Source organism: Ochotona princeps, chromosome 30 (assembly GCF_030435755.1).
Source record: "Ochotona princeps isolate mOchPri1 chromosome 30, mOchPri1.hap1, whole genome shotgun sequence".
NCBI classification, from domain to species: Eukaryota; Metazoa; Chordata; class Mammalia; order Lagomorpha; family Ochotonidae; genus Ochotona; species Ochotona princeps.
The window spans coordinates 12,983,084-13,003,091 of NC_080861.1; the positions used below are offsets into that span (position 1 = coordinate 12,983,084).

General features: G+C 45.8%; 1 protein-coding gene across 3 annotated transcripts in view; it reads right to left on the reverse strand.

Annotated features, from left to right (window-relative positions):
• Positions 1 to 19,645, reverse strand: part of SLC4A7 (solute carrier family 4 member 7) — a 78,286-nt gene extending 58,641 nt beyond the window's left edge. Inside the window, exon 1 of one of the 3 annotated variants that reach the window (XM_004588281.4) lies at positions 19,490 to 19,644. In XM_004588281.4, coding sequence (XP_004588338.4) covers positions 19,490 to 19,537 — 48 coding nt within the window. In that variant the 5' untranslated portion in view covers positions 19,538 to 19,644. Of the gene's footprint in view, positions 1 to 19,477 lie in introns of all 3 variants that reach the window. The other 2 variants (XM_058657181.1, XM_058657182.1) reach the window with 2 other exon arrangements.
• Between the last annotated feature and the right edge of the window lie 363 nt (positions 19,646 to 20,008).

The window sequence follows — 20,008 nt, forward strand, 5'->3', positions numbered from 1 at the left end:
CACAGAAAGGGGAACACAGCAGGAGATCTTCCATCTACTGGTTCTCTCCCCAAACGCCAAACGGCCCCCTCCAGTCAGGACTAGGCTGGACTGAAGCCAGGAGCCCAAAGCTTCCTCTCGGGCTGCCACACGGGCATCAGAGGGCCTCCCTGTCCGCCAGCTGCTCTTTCTCCTAGGTTATTCACAGGGACCACCTGGATCAGAAGTGGAACAGCCAGGACACAACCCAGTGCCCACAAAGGATGCACAAAGTTTAAGCTCACACTATTAACAAAAATCAAAAACCAAGGATTTTGAGCGCCAGGTATGGGGGTTCTTCATTTCATCAGACCACAGAATGAGGTCACTGAGAACACACAATGTGTATGTGATTCATTAACCTACGACTGCCTATTCACGTCTCTACGTTCTTTAGGATTTGTTTTGTTTTTTATTTGAAAGGCAGTTACACAGAGAGGAGGAGACACACAGAGAAAGGGCTCTTCCATCTGTTGATTTACTCAGATGACCGCAAAGGCCTGGCTGAGGTTGGGAGCCAGGAGCTTCTTGCAGGTTTCCTACAAGGGTGCAGGGTCCAAAGGACTTGGACCATTCTCTTCTGCTTTCCCAGGCTGCAAGCAGAGAACTGGGTAGGAAAGGGAGCAGCTGGGACACGAACCTGTGCAAGTAAGAAACGCCAGCACTGCAGCAGGGAGCTTAGCATGCTATGCCATGACGTCAGCCCCACAAATAAGTAAACAAATCTTTGAAAAACAAAATCAAAACCAAAACATTCCCACACACCTTCAGATGCATGAGTGTACTTCAAAAAATCATGGACAGTGTTTTTCACAGCAATATAATTTTATCTTTTATGAGCAAAAGCTCGTATTCACAAGACAAAAATCAAAACTTAATCATACATGTGAATTACAGCAAAATCAGACTAACCAGTTTTTGCCAGAAACATCTTTCATAACGACATTACACATTTTACTAATATCTGATAGTTTTTTTTTTAAATCCTGGCTCAAAGCAAAATCTGGGATTTATACTTTTCATGGTCACGTTATCCAAAAAAACTCCAGCAAGTTGAAGGCAGAGTATTAAGAAAAACATTCAGCAATTATTTTAAAATATACTATAAACCACAATCTATATCCATTTAAAATCCTGAGGTTTAAAAAATCAGTTCTACAATACCCATTATAGACCCCCATCACAAATTTAACTTTCCACTATTAAGACACACGGATATGATCCAATATTAACCACTTAATTACCCAGGTATCCGATACAAGTTTAGTTTCAAAACAGACTTAATTATTAAGTGTTTCTTTCCCAGTATTCAAATAAGCCATACAAGTTGAAATTAACTAACAGAAGAATTAATTTTATAGAGGAATAAAGATGCTACAAACCATGTCTGACTTTGTGCAAGGATTTACTCTTCAGCCAATGACTTCCACGGCCAAGGACACACAGGATGATACTATTCTAAGCCTGCTAATTAAGACTGACACTTCTTCTGGCTGCATGATTACACTTGGAACGATTCAAATTCATTGGTAAATCAAACACAAGCTTCTGAAGTGGGTACATACAGGTAACTTCATCTCCTGCCAAAGCCTTGCCATGGCAGCACCGACACGCCCTGCTGCTGGGCCTTCGCACGCTCGGGGACCCCGGCTATGCACGTCCCATCTGGGTCACTGTGCTCCGGGCAGCTGACCGCTACTAAGTTACTTCGACGGCACAGCCAATCACTGTCTTCCAAGTTACCTAATCTGCCAAGAGAGTGATTACAACTCACACACGGCCACCGCACTAACGTACTTGGAGTTTCTCTAGTCTGGAGAGAGAACATTAAAGGAGAAATGCAACCGAAACCTCTCTACAACCTTAGTGCGCAGGACAACACTCTCTAGGGACCTGTGCGGGCGAGGCCACACGAGACTATTTATCTGAACCAATTCTCAACAACGTCTCACTTCATTTTCAGAAAAGACAAATATGTTTTCTGTAGACAGCTTTATATCACTATATTTGCTCCAATTCACTTGTAACTGTACTAACCACCATAACAAATCATTTTATGGTAATGATTTTAACAGACAAAAATAAGATATCTATGTGGACAAGAGCCAGAAGGGGAGACAGAAAGCAGCAGTACTCCTCAAACTGGGCCCCGGATTACTTGACATTTTATGAAAATCACTGAAGACCTGAAAAGGCTTAAGTTTATCTGAGTTGTTGTCTATACCATATTGGAAGTAAGACTGTAAAAATATTCACACTAACACATAGTGAAAAAAGAAAATTTAGGGCCCAGCACTGAAGCCTAGTGACTAAAGTCCTCGTCATGCATGCGCTGAGATGCCCTATGGGCGCCAGTTCTAATCCCAGCAGCTCCACTTCCCATCCAGCTCTCTGCCTGTGGCCTGAGAAAGCAGTCAAGGACGGCCCAATGCCTTGGAACCCTGCACCTGCATTGGAGACCTGGAGGAAGAAGTTCCTGGCTCCCGGCTTCAGATTGGCTCAGCTCAGGTCGTTGCGGTCACATGGGGAATGAATCATTGGACGGAAGATCTTCCTCTCTGTCTCTCTTCCTCTCTCTGTATGTATCTGACTTTGCAATAAAAATAAATAAATATTAAAAAAAAAAGAAAGTTTAGGGAAAATGGCTTTCTTCTACATTTTAGCCAATCTCTTTTAATGTCTGACTTGAATTAGACTTTCACATCCACTTCTGTGGTGAACCCCGTTTTGTTACTTGGTTCAAGCACATTAAACACTGGAGTTGATACAGATATTCTGTTGGAAAAGAGAAGAGTGTTTCAATCCCATTTCAGGTGAGGTGGAAAACTCCCCTTAGATACTTCCCTCAACTCCTGAAGGAGTCTTTCCTGAAAGGTGAGCTACAATGTGAAATTTGAAATCATTTAAGTTAAAAGTCTGTACACCATTACAATGAAATAAGTTGATCTATGACTTCTGAATGGAACTCTCATCTTCTGTGCAAATGAATAAATGTGCCTATGAAAATAGGTATACAAGATTGTACAGGTTAGTCTTCAATATTTCAACAAAGAACCTGTTCTCTAAAAATGCCAAGTGGTTATTAATGAATATCTAAGACAGGCAGTAAGTCAACAGATGTTAAATATTAGTAAAATTTTACTCAGCTCTTTCGAAAACCACTGACTGTTTCAATCAGATACAACTCTGGTAACAAAACAAGTGATGCTTTTAAGAAAACACCTCACTTCGCCAGCCACCTGGGTGTTGCCGAATTCCAATACATTGCCACTTTCTAAAAAATGAACTAGTAGGCACAAAAACACTCACTAAAATCGCTTCAGCTTCAGAGACATAAAATAATACAATCAAATGAAGTGAACTTTTTAAATTCAAGAAAAATTCTGCAACAGTTTAAGCTCTAGCTGAATTTAAATTGGCCAAGGACAGCAGAGAGCGAACCAATCAGGAGAGTTGAAGCACTCAGGGTTGTCGGGTAAGCTGCAGCTTAGCACGCCTGCATTCCACATCAGAGCACCGGGTTTGAATGCTGGCTACTTCACCTGCAATTCAGCTACCTGCGATGATCATCGTGACTCAAGTAGGAGGGCCGCTGTCTCCACCTGAGAAACCCAGACTGGGTTCTGGGCTACAGGCTTCGGCCTGGCCTCATTCAGCTTTTGGGAGATGAATCAGCAAACAGTATCAGCCCCTCTGCCTCTCTAGTAAATACAGGAGTCATCACAAAACATGGATTTCAGATATTTGCAAAAACAAGATGAAGTTATCTTTTTTTTAAAAAGATTTATTTATTTTATTGGAAAGTCAGATTCAAAGAGAGAAGGAGAGACTGGAAGATTTTTCACCCTCTGGTTCACTCCCCAAATGAACTGGGCAGATTCGGAGTAAGGAGCCAGGAGCTTCTTCTGGATCTCCCACACTGGTGCAGTGGGTCATGCTCAACTGCTTTCCCAGGCCACAGGCACGGAGCTGGAAGGGAAGTGGAGCAGCCAGGATATAAACTGGCACCCATATGGGATTCTAGCACATGCAAGGCAAGAACTTTAGCCACTAGGTTCCCGAGCTGGGCCATTATCCTGTAATTCCACTGTCCACAAACTTCTTCAAGTTCCTGGCATCCATTAAGATGGGAAGTGTTTTTTTTTGTTTTGTTTTGTTTTGTTTTCAGGTTAGGAACACAATTTGGGGATGAAGCTGCTGAAGATGTAGACATCACGCTACAGTGCCAGCATCCCATTTGAGTACTGGTTCGAGACCCCGCTGTCCACTTCTGATCCAGCTCCCTGCCTGTGTCCTGGAACAGCAGTAGAAGATGGACCAAGCCCTCTGGGCCCCTGCACATGCATGGTAGACTCAGAAGAAGCTTCTGGCTTTCAACCAGCTCTGGTTGTGGCAGACATCTGGGGAGTGAGCTAGCAATGACTGGAGATCTCCATCTCTCTCTGCAGGTGCCCACCGGTATGACTGGCAGCAGTCTTAGGCAACCAAGTCCTCTTCCAGGCACAGCCACTGTCCACTGAGCCACTCACAAGCTGCTTTGACTGTTAAGAACCCTCTACAGTAACAAAGGTGATTAGCATCCAAAAACCCAAGGCCTACCTGACCTCACAGGCCATGGTGTTCCAGCAGCAGCTAATGTCCACCCCTAAGTGAAACCACATACAATTTTACTTGTGTACACATCTTATTTAGGGACTAGTAAATGAATCCTAGTATTTTCAGATACTGTTTTAAATAGTCTAAGTCTAGCAGAAATGCAGTAATAGCTAATAAAACTAAAATTATTACCGTAAGAAACAACATTAACATAATAAATACCTAATTAACATATGGAGACTTTAGTTAATTTTATTTCCACGGGTAAATCTGAAGCGACCTGGCCAATAAAAGAACGGAAACGCTTCGTTAATACAAATGAAACCTGTCTCATTCTAAAGCCCATGTTTCCAAAGAAGGGAAACCCTGTTAATAGAAACGGCACCTGCCCCCCTCTAAAGCCTGAGCTTCCCGTGAGCACCACCAGTTCTCACCTTGCACACTATCACCGCTGAGTCCACAAGGCTTCATTTGGGCAACTAGTGCAGCCTTCACCACCAACAAAATGTGGTCCTCACAAATGCTTATGATCACCATCTAGTGGCTACAATCAGAAATGCAACGTTTCTTGTGTCGTGCTTTTATGAAGAGAAAAATGTCTCTTGAACGCCTACCCCAGAAGAAGATATTCAAACTTTGAGAAAACTTCCCTGGCAACTGCTCTGAGAAAGCTGAACAATTCAACTTCATCCAGAAACTCTTAAGTACTAAGAAGTTACAGAACTATTCAATAAAAATTTCATTTGTATGCACAGTTCAAACTTAGAATATAACAGTATTTTTCATGATATCTTCATATGTAATATTGAGCAAAAGTGTTAAAGCAACAATCACTTTTTAAGAAGTTATTTCAAATATTTATAGCATTTCAAGAGTTTCATTTTTAATCATTTTGAAATAGAATTTTATGAGAATTATGACTGAAGAATGTAACTTACACAGTTTAAAACTGTCCAGAATTATTAACTTTATGACAAAAAAGTAACTGATTGTCACAAAGTATATCTAGTTCTCATCGGAATAGCACTCACGCTTAAGATACTCACGCTAGGGACAAAGAAAGTGTCCTTCAATTTATATTTGGAGTAAGAAGATGCAAACTTAGTCATAGGGTTCACGAGTATGGTTTCAAAGATTTAGGTCTCCTCTTGGGAGGCAGTCAGCTAGAAAAATTTCCAAGGAATTAAAAAGCAATCTGATTGGTAGGAACTAGAATACAATTGACACTAATTTAAATGCGTAGTTACCAAATTCAAAACATATGTTTGCAGCAGAAACACTCTCGCTAAAGCATTTAACTGCAAGACCTCCAGGACTCAGTTCACAGTACTCTACCTGGAACCTCGTGAGCTTTCCCAGAGGGTTCGGACACGTCTTCGTGGTAAGCCCCACGCACTGCGGCACAGTCAGCACACGTTACCCAGTGTCCCCTCGAGAGGCAAAAACAACCCCCTTCCTTTCCCTACCAATACACACTCATGGAGAACGACCACTCTAGGGGGGATTGCAAAGCATCATTCATCTCCAGTACCCTAAGGATTCTGTGAGGAAAAAAATAAACCTACCAGGTTCTTGCTCAAGTCAGTATGGGGATAGGCCTTTGGTCTAGCCGCTACCATAAAGTTCTAACTCCACTTCGAACTTCACCTTCCTAAAGTGGATCCTTACAGGTGCAGGGGATGACGGATTATTGGGGTCTCTGTCACCTACTGCGGGAGACCTGGACAGAGCTCTTGGTCAAGTTCTGAGTGTGGAGACAAGGATTCGGAAGCAAACCAGCGAGTAAGAGTACACTCTCATTCTCTCTCTCCCTCTCCACCCACGCCTCTCAAACAAAATTAAAATGTTCTGAGAAAACTCAGCCTGTTGAATACACACACCTTCATCATTTTATACAAAGTGAATCGTGTGGGCGAAATTGCACCCGAGTTAATTTTAGTAAAAACTACCTGTAAGAATCTCAAGGGTGGGCCTGGCATGATACCCTGGGGGTTAAATCCTCACCTTGCATCCTCCGGGATCCCACATGGAAGCTGGTTCGACTCCCACCTGCTCCAGTTCCCAGCCAGCTGCTCCCTGCTGGTACCCTGGGAAAGCAATGAGGGATGGCCCAAAGCCTTGGGACCCTGCACCTGCGTGGAAGACCCAGAAACAGCTCCTGGCTTTGGGTCAGCTCAGAAAAGATAATTTATGTGGAGAACGGATAAAGATCTTCCACCCACTAGCTCACTCCCCCAGTGGCCAAAACATCTGGAACTGAGCCCATCTGAAGCCAGAAGCTTCTTCCAGGTCATGAACCGCCAGCCATATGGGATCCTGTTGTGTGCAAGGATAAGATTTAACCACTAAGCCATTGCACCTTGTCCCCTTCTGTAACTTTGCTTTGCAAATCAACCATTCAAACCCGAATCTAAAGAGATTTAGCACCAACTCTCACAGCACAGAAAGCTAGGCATTACTCTAAATGTCCTAATGACATCATGCTATCAACTAATGCAACTGAGTAAGATTTCGTTGAATGTTAAGTTATTACTATGTGAATCACATAAATACCAGCCATGCGTTTACTTAACCCAGAGATTTCTGTAAGTCCTTCTCTTTGTCCTCCCCGCTGCCGCTGCGGTGTGGGTACCTGACTCCCTTTCCCCGTCTTGTCAAAAGACCTTCAGAATCAAAAACTTCCTGGCCAAAAAAGCAGAAATCATCCCGTGCCCCCAAAGGATTTGGATTAAAAATAAAGTGAAAATACTAGGGTGTGACTATAACAGGAAACACTGGCGAACAACCAAGCCGGGTCTAGAAGCAGCACGCATGAATGAGGGCACACACTCACACGGCACCGACATCACCAACTTCTTAATCCGTTCCAGCTGGAAATGTCACCATCACTGGAACGAACGACTGAACGTGAGGCCTTGTAGGAAACAAAATTCAAAAACAAGCAATTCAAGAGACATTTAGCCAGTGCCTAATACATCCCAGCCACTGTGTTAGGAGTTGAGAGAGGGCACAACACACCAAGACCCAAAAGGGCAAAGGTCTAGTATGTTCAAATGAACAAGCTGAATATGGCTGACTCGTGCCATAGGAAGAAGAGCAGCACCGACAGAAGCAGAGAGGCAGAGCTGGGGCAGACCTGCCAGGGCTTGGAGTTCCCACTCGTCCTGAGAGCGGAAGCTGGAAGCAGTGTGGCGCTGCTTCAGACCAGCCCTGGAGAAAACCGGGTGTGGGAGCTGCAAGCCAGCTGCAGAGTTACTGCATTGTTTCAGACAAAGGAATGCGGAGACCTCACCTGAGACAGTCAAGGAAACCTAAAGACAGGCGGGGTGCTGAATCCATTGCATTCAGTGTTCGGACAAAGAGGAAGAAAAATCAGGGCTGATATTCACATGCCAATCATTGATCAATGAAGCAGTTCTTCAAACGTAAACTCCCTCAAATCTTAAAAACAAAAAACAAAACCTAAGCTTCTAAGGATTATCCTACACAATAAGCAGCACTTGCCTGCTTTCAAGCGTGCTCCAACCATGTGTTTGCGTGCCCATAAAACATAAGAATTACTATCCAGTGTAACTAAGCATTCCATGTGTCTCATCTTGCTTCTTGTAAACTCTCAAAGCACCAAAGAAACACTAATTGCTACAGCATCGAAGGTAAAGTTTCCCTACAGTCTCCCTGCTAACTCCCTTCCCGATGATCTTCCCATTAAAAGCAAGGCCATCCTTCGGGTATTGCTGTGTCAAACCGACTAAACAAGGTCTAAGTGTAGACATTTCAAGTTCACTTTGTTTGTGTATGTAAGAATTTGAAACTGAACAGGGATAACCTCATTTGTTCTAAACAGAACAAGTTAGACCCTGTTCATGAAATATACAATTTCCAATAACTTTTTCCTATAGCATTAATATACACCTAAATCGAATCTAAATACTTACGTGGACGTTAAAATTACAATGGGAAAAAAAATGTACTATTCCCAAAAGAATGCAATCAAATGTTAACTTACAGTGGTGACTTCCCAACTTTCTCAATTTCTGTATTATTCTGATGGTTAGTTTACATAAAACAGATTTCATGATACAGATTTAGAAGGGGATGGGTCCCTAACTTCCCCCCACCTCATGAGACTTAAAATTCCTTTCCCCAGCTCCTACGATCTCAGCTCACACTTCCCACCATCACATCTTTCCGCACAAAATCCTGTTACGGCAGGCCCCGATTTTGCCATGACCTCAAATTAAAACATTCTGCTTTGATTTCTAAGTAACAAAACAATTTTTATTCCTGTCACTACTACCAATATTATTTTTTAAAGGGTTTGGAAAACGTATGTTAAAAAACATCCATCAGAAAGAAATGCAGGACCTTTCTAAAACAATCTGCAGGGCCCGGTGCGGTGGCCTCGCAGCTGAAATTCTCGCCTTGAACACGCTGGGATACCGTACAGACGCCAGTTCTAATCCCAGCAGCTCCACTTCCCATCCAGCTCCCTGCCTGTGGCCCGGAAAAGCAGTCAAGGGCGGCCCAAACCCTACGGTTCTTGCACCTACATGGGAGACCTGGAAGAAGTTCCTGGTTCCCGGCTTCAGATCAGCACAGCACCAGGCCGTTGCGGTCACTTGGGGAGTGAATCATTGGACGGAAGATCTTCCTCTCTGTCTCTCCTCCTCTCTGTGTATCTGACTTTCCAATAAAAATACATAAATCTTAAAAAAAGTCAAATAGTACATGAAAAATGCTAAACATAATTATTAAAAAAATAAAATATAGAAGCACAGCAATTCACACCTACTAGATGTATCTAGAGTTTACATTGATATTAACATAGAGCGACTTATGTTCCAATGGCTAGTACAAGCATAAAATGACAGAAGAGCTTTAAAATTTGCTTCTATGCAGTCGGAAGTACACTTAGTTTATGACCTATTATCAACAAATAAAATATTGCCAACAGCAAAAAAAAAAAAGAAAAGAAGAGCTTGCGTTTCTAGTTATTTACTGGACTTCCTGTTACTGAAGACAATGAAAGGCCAAATGAAGGCCAATGCTAGTCTGAATGAATCCCTTATTCCCAAGAAAACGGAGGCCAACTCATCCAGACACAAACAGGCTCCTAACAGGACCTCATCCTGCTTGGGGACTCTGCGGCTAAACAGCACATACAGAAACAGGTCAGGAAGTCCCCTCCTCCTGGAGGTGCTACAAGGTCATGGGAACAGTAACGAGCAAGACAAAACTAGGTGCAGAATACTAGCTATATCACCTGTACACACACACACAGACTGGGAAGTGTGGCCACAGAGACCAGGAAAAAGGTCCACAAACCACAAATCACAAAATTAGAGGCATCAGAACAGGATATACACGATATTCTGTAAGTCATCATTCTGAAGAATTAACACAAATAATACAATCTCAAACCAACACATCCAACAGCGGACATCCGATACGAGATATCCAATCTCTTACCACTGGTACTTTTATGATCACGTATATTAAGTTAAAAAAAAATCACTACTCTTATATGACAAAATCTATACAAGTCCCGATAGATAAGCAATAAGTATTTTACTGTTCATTATGATCAATTTACATAGAGTTAAAGCTGGTGGAGTCAATTTTCATGAAATTATTTTAAAAGTGCTTAATACTCAGTGACCCAAGATCTCATTTCAGGCTTAAAAAAAAGTTTATATTCTTAAATCTGCAATCAATCCATTTACTGTGTTTACTTAATATTCTCCCTCAACAGAACCAAAGCAAAAGAACACCCTCTTATTCTGGCAGTTATATTAAGTTAAGAAAAGCGGGACTCTTTTTCCTGTTGGTCAACACAATTTATTACTTGACTGAACAACTAAACAGAAGCATAGTCAACTTGAAATTTTCTCAGTTCATAATATTATCCTAGTTTTCTTTCACAGAAAAAATATCATTGATTGCTTTCCATACGTTAGACCCCAGAACATACAGGAAGGATGCTTTCTATATGTCAGATCCTAGAACGGATCCAACGGAACATTCGCCAGTAACTCAGGAAAACCATCCCCAGACCTCTAGAAGCAGAGAAGCAAATCTCATGCAGATATTTATTTTCTATAATATCAGCAACTAAACTCACGAAAATTACCTTAATAAAAGCATCCGTAGTTAACTGGGGCTGACGAGACAAACTGCTTCACAGTGTCACACAACTACGATGATCTACTAGGCTTCTGAGAACGAAGGATCTTTGGTAACACCAAACTAACCAAAAGGGAAGACAAGGAGACGGGCAGGGGTTCAGCATCACCGTGGCTTCAACTGCCCTGACTCCAGAGCCTGGACATTTTAGGAAACGTCTCTGCCCCGAGCTCATATGCATTAGCATACGATGAGAAGTGTTTACGTGAGAAACCTCAAAGACACACACACCCCTCAGACCCACCTCATCAAGCAGAGAGTTACCTGTCCCTCAGTAAGCTGCCCCACAGCTAAGGGCAAAGCCGCCAACCCCAGGTCAGGGATTGGAGAACAGTACAGCAAACCCTACAGGGGGTTTCATGGGATCATCACAGCTGCCAGAGACTCCCACAGTACCACCAAGGTACATTATACTCAAATGGAAAATAAAAATGCCCTCTAGAGGAAAAACATACTCATTTGGTTTTTCACAACTGTTAGTTTCTCAATACTGGCTAAATAGAAAAAAAAATTTTTTTTTCCAGTCTTATTTCCAAACCTCCTTTAAAATGAAATGGCAGACATGACACACTGGATGAAGGTAATGGCATGAACAACAACCTACAGTTCCGGGAAGCCTTCCCACACACAGCACAGCCCTGCTGCCCAGGCCCAGGAGAAACTACTCCAGGCCATCAAGGTGACAGTAACCACTGGGGCAAAAGCAAGAAAGTAACTGAGCAGTGACCCAGGCAACCGGTCAACGAAATGTTACTCATCTGGATACATTTTTTTTCAAGTACTTATAACCTCCAACAAGGGTTTCTTTATGTTCAAAGATTATAAAGCAAAAACTTTGGGTTTAAAATATGTTCACAACCAAGCAGCTCTTCACTTGTAGCTAAGGCAAGTAACATTAGCACCCAGTGTCTTCCCAATCCTGCCTTCCCTCCACACATCACTAATCTCAATCCCCAAGAAGAAAGGGTTTAAGAGAATCAGCACAACTGGATAATTAGGCATGTGGATACAAATTTAATGACATGTATTGCCAACAGTAGTATTTACATGGTACTCTTAGAACTAGGTAGCTTATATATGCACGTTAGACACAAACAAGCATCTCTCCCCCTACCCCCATGACACAGCTGGAACGCCAACCCAAGGCATAAAGCAATTTTTTTAAATCATGTATCTTATGGAATAAGTAGATTATATGTAAGGTTCAAAAATGAAAACTACACAAAGTACTTACTGAAGGCTTGTTCCCACTCCTGGTTCCCACTCACCCTCCACGGCAACGTTTTTCTTAGGCTTCTATTATTAGTCTTCTCATTGCATTTATACAAATACTAACACTCGTTCAATGACATATATAACAATTTATCTGAGGCAGAGGGCTCCCAACCACTGGTTCACTCCCCCAAATGCCCTCCAGCACCAAACTGCTCCTGGATTAACCTGGCAGCCAAACTCAATCAGGTATTCCACACAGGCATCAGGGATCCAACTATCTGGGGTATCCCCAATCGCCCCACGATGAACATGAGCACGACACTGCAGTAGAGCCAGGACTTGCAGCTAGGCACTCCAATAAGAAATGCAAGCATCTTAACAGCAACTTAACCACCAAGCCAAATGCGCTCCTCCAAATGCATATCCCCACTCCCCATATCAGAAAAGGCACTAGGAGTACATACCAGTGCACATCCTTAAAAAAGTATTTGTATTTTAAAGGCAGATTTATAGGAAGCAGCAGCAGCAGGAAGATCTTCCATTCCCTGGTTCACTCTCCAAAGGGCCACGATGGCTGCAGATGAGCCAATCCAAACTAAGGAGCAAGGAACTTCCTCCAGATCTCCCACGTAAGTGTAGGGTCGCAAGGACTTGAGCCATCCTCCACAGCTTTCCCAGGACATAAGCAGGGAGCAGAGAACCATAAATTTTTCTTAGCTTCTGAGGAATCAAGGGGCCCTGAGGGCCCAATTCACAAACCCCATTGTCATCAGCTCTATTTAAAATATATCTATCTAGGGCCCAGCGGCGTGGCCTAGCGGCTTAAGTCCTCGCCTTGAACGCACCGGGATCCCATATGGGCGCCGGTTCTAGTCCCGGCAGCTCCACTTTCCATTCAGCTCCCTGCTTGTGGCCTGGGAAAGCAGTCGAGGATGGCCCAAAGCTTTGGGACCCTGCACCCGCGTGGGAGACCTGGAAGAGGTTCCTGGTTCCCGGCATTGGATCGGCGCGCATCGGTCCGTTGCGGCTCACTTGGGGAGTGAAACATCGGACGGAAGATCTTCCTCTCTGTATATCCGGCTTTCCAATAATAATAAAATCTTTAAATATATATATATTTATATAAATATATATAGATAGATATATTTTATTGGAAAGGCAGATCAGATCTACAGAGAGGAGAGACAAAGATCCTGCATCCACCGGCTTCCTCCCCAAATGGCTGCAGCAATGAGAGCTAAGCTTATCTGAAACCAGGAGCTAGGAGTTTCTTCTGGGTCTTCCACATGGGGGAAGGATCTCGAGGCTTTGCTTTGGGCCATGCCTCACTGCTTTCCCAGGCCACAGGCCAGGAGATGGATGGCAAGTGGAGCAGCTGGGATACGAGTAGTCAGTGCCCATATGGATCCCAGCGCTTGAACAGTGAAGATTTGGTCATTCAGTCATCGTATCAGGGCCATCATCACCTCTATTTTGAAAGCAGTTTTAATCAGTGTCGTATCATCTACGACACCACTCATACTCCACCAAAATACAAGGACAAAACTCAGATCTTTTCATGCAAAGCTAATGAGGAAAGAACAGCTTCACTGTGCAACATACTGTGGCACAAAGCAAACCAAACAGCCAAAGAGATCGTGTTCACCAGTGAACCATCAAGCAAAGTAGATGCCTACTGAGACCATGGGAACTCACAGATGGAGCGTAAGCTGGTTCTTCACACAGGTTTCTCTTATTTTAAATGGATTATTACAAGATTAACACACTGGGTCTTTAATTTGCTGTATACAAAATGAAATGAAGCAGAGAGGATTTTTTTTTTCCACAAAGCAATGTATTTTACATTTGACAGCAGCCAGCCGTTACTAGATTCTGGGAGTATTTTCAATGTACAGCAAAGAAACCCTGGGTTGGACCACGGAGCTACTGAATCAGCAGGCAGTACATCCGGCCACCACGGCCAATCTCAGGAGTCCCCTCCTTGGACGGGTCCAGAGCAGGGCTGGGCAGGGCCAGGGTTCTGCACTGGCTCTTCAAAAGCCAGTCAAGTCCTTCCACTGTAAAGGAGTCAGCAATGCAGTGCCTTCCTCCCCCCGCCCAGGCCCCACCACCTCTCAGCAACTACCCAAATCTCAAAAAAAAAAAAGTTTTTTAGTCAAAGTAAACATCCTGGTGGCCAAAGTAAACCAGAATGCAAATGCTAGCTTAAATCAGGCCTGATCAAAAACTCATTCCTACCAGACTATTCTGAACTGGAAACATCTCCAGGACTACCGTGCACTTCAACGGAATGAGTCTACTACACCTAAGATATTCTGTATTCCTATTTTTGTTGAATATGTCAGTTCATAAAGGGGATTTTTCTGTGTACTTCCCAGAATAAAGAGTATTAAGCTGAAAGTTTTCTATATATAAAATAAATTGTGCTGAGAACACAAGATTAATTATACGTTATGGTAAATTATGAGAGAAAAGATTGTGTCTTTTCACCTGTCTCAAGCTCTTGAGAAGCTGATGCTCCCTTCTGTAATAAAACAGAGGCATCTCCCAAGTGTGACTCTACTTTCAAAGATCATATCCAGTTCTCAAGTCCCTAAGCAGCTGATGATACACAATACAAACAGCGTCTCCCACCTGGGCAATCTGACAGGAAGGATGCAACCCAACCCTAGCACCCAGAGACAGCAAGATTTTGCACTGGCTGAGAGATGCTGAGCTGTGAAGAGACGGGCAGCCAAACGACACCAGTCCACTCAGAAGTCTACAGAGCAGCAAAGCAGAGGACATTACACCAATAAGGCAGCTTTCCTATTGGAAATGTACCCTTCACTCTGACCCTGTCCAATAATAGGACTTTGAATTTGTTGAACTCCAAACTAACACCTAAGAAAAACAAAAAGATTTAAAATCCTCTTCAGGGGAAATTCAAAAAAATCTGCGTACAATTGCCAAGATAAAACCTACCTGCACTTAACATTACCTTCCTAAGCCAAGTCCTGAGAAAGAAGCATTGGGCCACTCCCTTCTCACAGGAGTCATTTGAAAATGTCTAAAGCATGGCAGGAAATAAACAGTCACGAACTAAGGCAGCCCAGCACCACTCTAGACAGTGGCAGGTTGGCACCAGCACTGCCAACCACCACCACCAACATGCTAAGCCAACCAGGGGCAGCTAATCCGGAAGTTCCTCCAAATTGTAAAAACTCCGCGAAATACGAAAAGCTGTCTGCTACACCAACAGAAAGGCAAATTTCACTGTGAAGCAGAATGCTGGAATAGCTTTAGCGCTCATCCAGACTTCTTACAAACCATGTAACACTGCCTACATAATAGGCAGTAAGCCAAGAGCAAACTGACATGAATCCAAAGCTCCACTGATCCAGACTAACTTCACATCCCCAATCTTATGAAACACACCTGTTTGCTCCTTGAATCTAAACAGCCCATTTTGTTCCTTGGAGATCCTATCCACATTTAAGACTGTTATTTGTGGTAAGATACAGTGTTCAGAAAAAAAAAAAGGGGGGGTAAGAGGAAAGAGGAAGAAAAACAAGCCATTACAGGATGTTGACAAGTCTAACGACTGAGGTCTTCGGACTACCTCCGTCAACACACACACCAGATACCACGAACTACACCACGTTCCTCCTCTGCCTTTCGTTTTTAGTCTTCTCAACTGTCAGGAGCATGCTGTAATAAAACAGACCTTTCCTCTTCTCAAGCCATCTTAGAAGAAAACTCATGTACATTTTCCGGTCCCAATGAATGCCAATTCAGTTGCCCTACTGGTTCATCTACACAATGAACAGATTTGAGGGCTCCATGAGTTGTGACACAAAGATAGCCAAGAATAGAGCAAGGAGGTAACTGCAATTCTGGTAGCGTGCTTCGGGTGCCTTATTTCTAGAGCTACTGATATCTGACCACAACTCACCAGGCCCACAAAAGTCTTTCACGGAATTCATATTGTGGGGTAAGCACCATGATCTAGTGGGGAGGGCCAGATGAAGCCCACCTACAGTACCGGCATCCCATGTGGGTGCTGGTTGGAATCACAGCTGCTCCACTTCTGATCCGGCTCCCTGCTAACCTGCCTGGGAGGGCAGGGCAGCACAGGATGGACCAAGTCCTTGGGCCCCTGCACTTCACCTGGGAGATCAGGAGGGGGCTCCTGGCTCACGGCTTCAGCCCAGCTACCCGTGCCACCATTTGGGGAGTGAGCCAGTGGATGGAAGACCTTTCTGTCTCAAGAAAATAAATACATCTTTAAAAAATAGAACTCTACTGCGTCCTTAATCTGCTTCATTTCTTCTAAGGACTTGTTTTACTTCACTTTATCATTTCTCCCTTCTATAATTATTTCTAACAAACTTGAGAACTGTTTTAACTGGCCCTCACAAACGGAATGTAAATGCTATCACTGTTCACTCCACAAGCCAAAGTAAATTCAGCCAAGGCAAGCTTCTGTCGACTCTGTTTGCCTATACTCCGCGTGCCTGGCAGCTGGAGCTACTTAACAATGGGGAAGCAAATGAAACCCTGCAACAGAGCTCATCAGCAGGCTCCAAACCTCGGCGCTCAGAAAACTGCTGCTACATATTAAAAAAAAAAAAAAAGTATATCACTGGCTAAAACTTGAGAACCTTCTAGTTACTTGTTTTTAACAATTTAATCTACAACAGAAGACTGACAAATCTCTTTAACAGGCCTACAAAGAGTTTTTACATCAAAACTGTAAGATAAGTGACTTCATCCTAAATCACATAACAGCAATGAAAATCAAAGCCTTTTAGAAGAAACCTCAGAGCCTAAATTACAAAACAGACGGCTTGACTTTCCAGAGTAATGCAAACTGCCACCAAATTGTTCAAAATTTTTGCATAATTATAGTAACCATTGCATTTTATGAGTGTTAATTCCATTTCTGGATTATTCTAAGCAGGCCACATGAGACAGAGGAAGCTATGACTGACCAAGTACAACCTCTTAATTTTAAAAACTTTATTTGAAAGGCAGATTTTTACAGAGAAAGAAGAGACAGATCTTCCATCTGCTGATTCACTTCCCCAATGGCCCCAATGGCCACAGCTGAGCTGAGCTAAGCCAAGCCACATCTAGCTGATTTGCAGCCACGAGCTTCTTCTGGATCTCCAACATGGATGCAGGGGCCCAAGGACTTGAGCCATCCTCTGCCGCTTTGCCCAGGCACATTAGCAGACAGCTGGATCACAAGCGGAGGAACCAGGAACTCCAATTGGCGCCCAAATGGAATGCCGGTGCTGCAGGCAGAGGATCGGCTTGCTACACCACAGTGCCAGCCCCACTACCTCTGACTTTCGTAACTTTCACTTACTAGAGAAATGCATATTAAGGAAAATTTGACTTTGTCAATGCCAACAGTTTCCATTTTCAGACCATAACGCTACTTCAATCTACAGGTTTACTCTTCTCGCATTTTAATCCTCACAAACTTACTGTATTTGATTGCTCTCACTGATCTGTAGGTCTACTACAGCCAAATCTCATCTTGCTAAGGGTTGGGGCGGCATCTCCATGCGGAAACATTCCCAACTCCATGACTAACAGTGCTCAGGGAGCAGGCCTTATTAACCCTACCGGGAAGCGCACATCTCCTACCAGACTGCCCGGCTCAAGCTTAGGGAAGCTGTACTTTCCGACCATCTCCGCGCTCATGCATCCAGTGAGCCAACTATGATATCCTGTGTACTCTGCAGCCACCCGAGGCAGAGCTCCTGGCCGCTGTCTTTATCTGGCCCAGCCCTGGATGCTGCCACTCGTTGGCGGAAGGAACCAGCAGGTGCAAGATCTTTCCCTGTCACTCTTTCACGGAACTCATTGTCGCGAGTCATCCCCGTGCTGGCTAATTCCTCTGCCATCAGCCTGAGTAACACTCGTGTGAGCACAGATCCGACCTGCCCCAGGGGACACCAAGGTATTCTTATGGTGAAGGAGTAACAGATCTGGACCGCCACAGCCTCCTCTTCCAGGCCTCTCCTGCCAGTGGGGGAGCCGGGTGAGATAACATCACAGTTTCCAAGCAGTGCTGTGAACACTTGCATGTTACTGACTGTACAGATGAGAATGAGCAGAAGTCTAACACACAACACTCTATTTGCCACACACTATTACACAAAGAGCTGAACACACAGTTTATTCATTAGTCACAGTGTGACCTATGGAAGATTCCTCGGGACAAGGTCCCACTGAGTGACCTTCCCAGGAAAACCGCTACATGCCTTCACTGTCTACAGACTCCATTCCCTACGTTTAGACAACTTGACGAGATGAGCGTCCTGGGATAAGCAATGATTGACCCCTCTCCGGCGTCTTTAACGATCTCCAAGGGAAAGGCACGGAGCTGGCTCAGGAACACTCGTTAACAAAACGCATGAGAAAAACATTTTCTTTTGTTTTGAGTTGAAGAAGGCTGAAAAAATTATCCCTGCTAAAATCACCCTCCTTTGCCAGTCACGGAGAAGAAAAAAATTTGGAAAACTAAGAGGCAAAATGTGTAACACCTCCACGTCCTTTTGAGTCACCAACTGGGCAGGGAAAAGACAGTCCCAACCGCGGGGCCACATGGACTCCACACGAAGGCAGGAAGTTGACTTCCTGGGCTAGGGCCACCCGTCCATCAATCACCCCAGGGGGGTAGCCTCCGCAGAGCCCACCCACTCGTCGCCGCCCTTCTAATCTGAAGCCCACCCCAGGCTGGAGAGGGGTAGCAGGTCTCTGTGTGTGCTCGGCCTTCAGGGAGCAGCAGGAGAGCCCGTTTAGTGCCTCCAGAGGGGGGTGGACGAGGCAGCCAACGGCGAAATCCGCCTCGGCCGCGCAGGCGGGCAAGCGGCTCGTCCACGCGGCCGCACAAGTGGCGGAACAAAGCAGCCGCGCGCACCGGCCGGGCAGCCTCGGAGACGGGGAAGGGGTCACGCCAGGACTTCTCCCCTGCCTCGGGCCAGAGACAGGTGGAGCCGCGGTCCTCCTTAGAAGGATGTGGGAGAGATGGGGCTTGCCGGGAGGAAGATCTGAAGCCTGGCACCCAGGCGCCTGCAAATTACGACGCCGGGGACCCCGGCGGAGCCGAGCGCTGCGGCTAGAGGAAGGAACCGTCGGGGAGAGGGAGGAGGAGGAGGCCTGGGGGTGTTCCAGGAGGCCCCCGCCAAGCGGACGGGGGTCCCGCCCGAGCCTCTCCAAGGATGCCCCCGGCCAAGATGCCCTGGCGCGCAGCCAGCCGCCCTAACTCGGGCCTCCCGGCGCCGCCGCACAAAGGCGCTGGCGCGGAGCGCCACCCGCCGGGGAGGTGGAGGGCGCCGGGCAGAGGGGGCCGAACCGCGCCGCTCGCCGCGCCCCGCCTTTGTGCGCCCTGCTCCGCGCCCTCCTCCACCTCCTCAAGAAGCTCCCCCGGCCGAGGACCAGGAGCCCCCGCCGCCCGCGGCGCCCTCACCCTGCTCGTTACCCGCGTGAGTAGCGGTCTCATCTGCTCGCCGGTCCCATCCGCCTCCATGGTGGCCGGCCGGCCCGCCAGCGCGGCCGCTGACGGTAGTGAGGCGCGTTCCGCCCCGCCGCTCGCCGCTGCTGCTGCTGGAGACCCCGGCGCGCGGGACCAGACGAACGTGCGCCCCTGTGCTCGAGCGGCGCGCACCCCACGCGCGCGCGTCTGGGGGAAGAGAGCCGGGCTGCCGGAGGTAGGGGACAGACGCGGGGCGCGCGTGTGCGCCCGGTCGGGGGGCCTCGGGGCGCCGGCGCCGAGTGCGCAGCGAGGCCGCGGCGTGGAGCTTGCAGCCGGGAGTGTGCGAGCCGGCAGCAGCGCGCCGCGAGGTGGCGAGAGCCGCGTAGGGCCCGGGGGCGGGGCCGCCTGTGCTGACGCGCGCGGCGCCCGGGCCCGGCCCCGCCCCCGGGCCCAGGCCCCGCCCCAGGAGTCACGCCCCCTTGCCAGTTTGGCATCACCTAGCCGCCTCGGCGCGAGGCCGCTCGG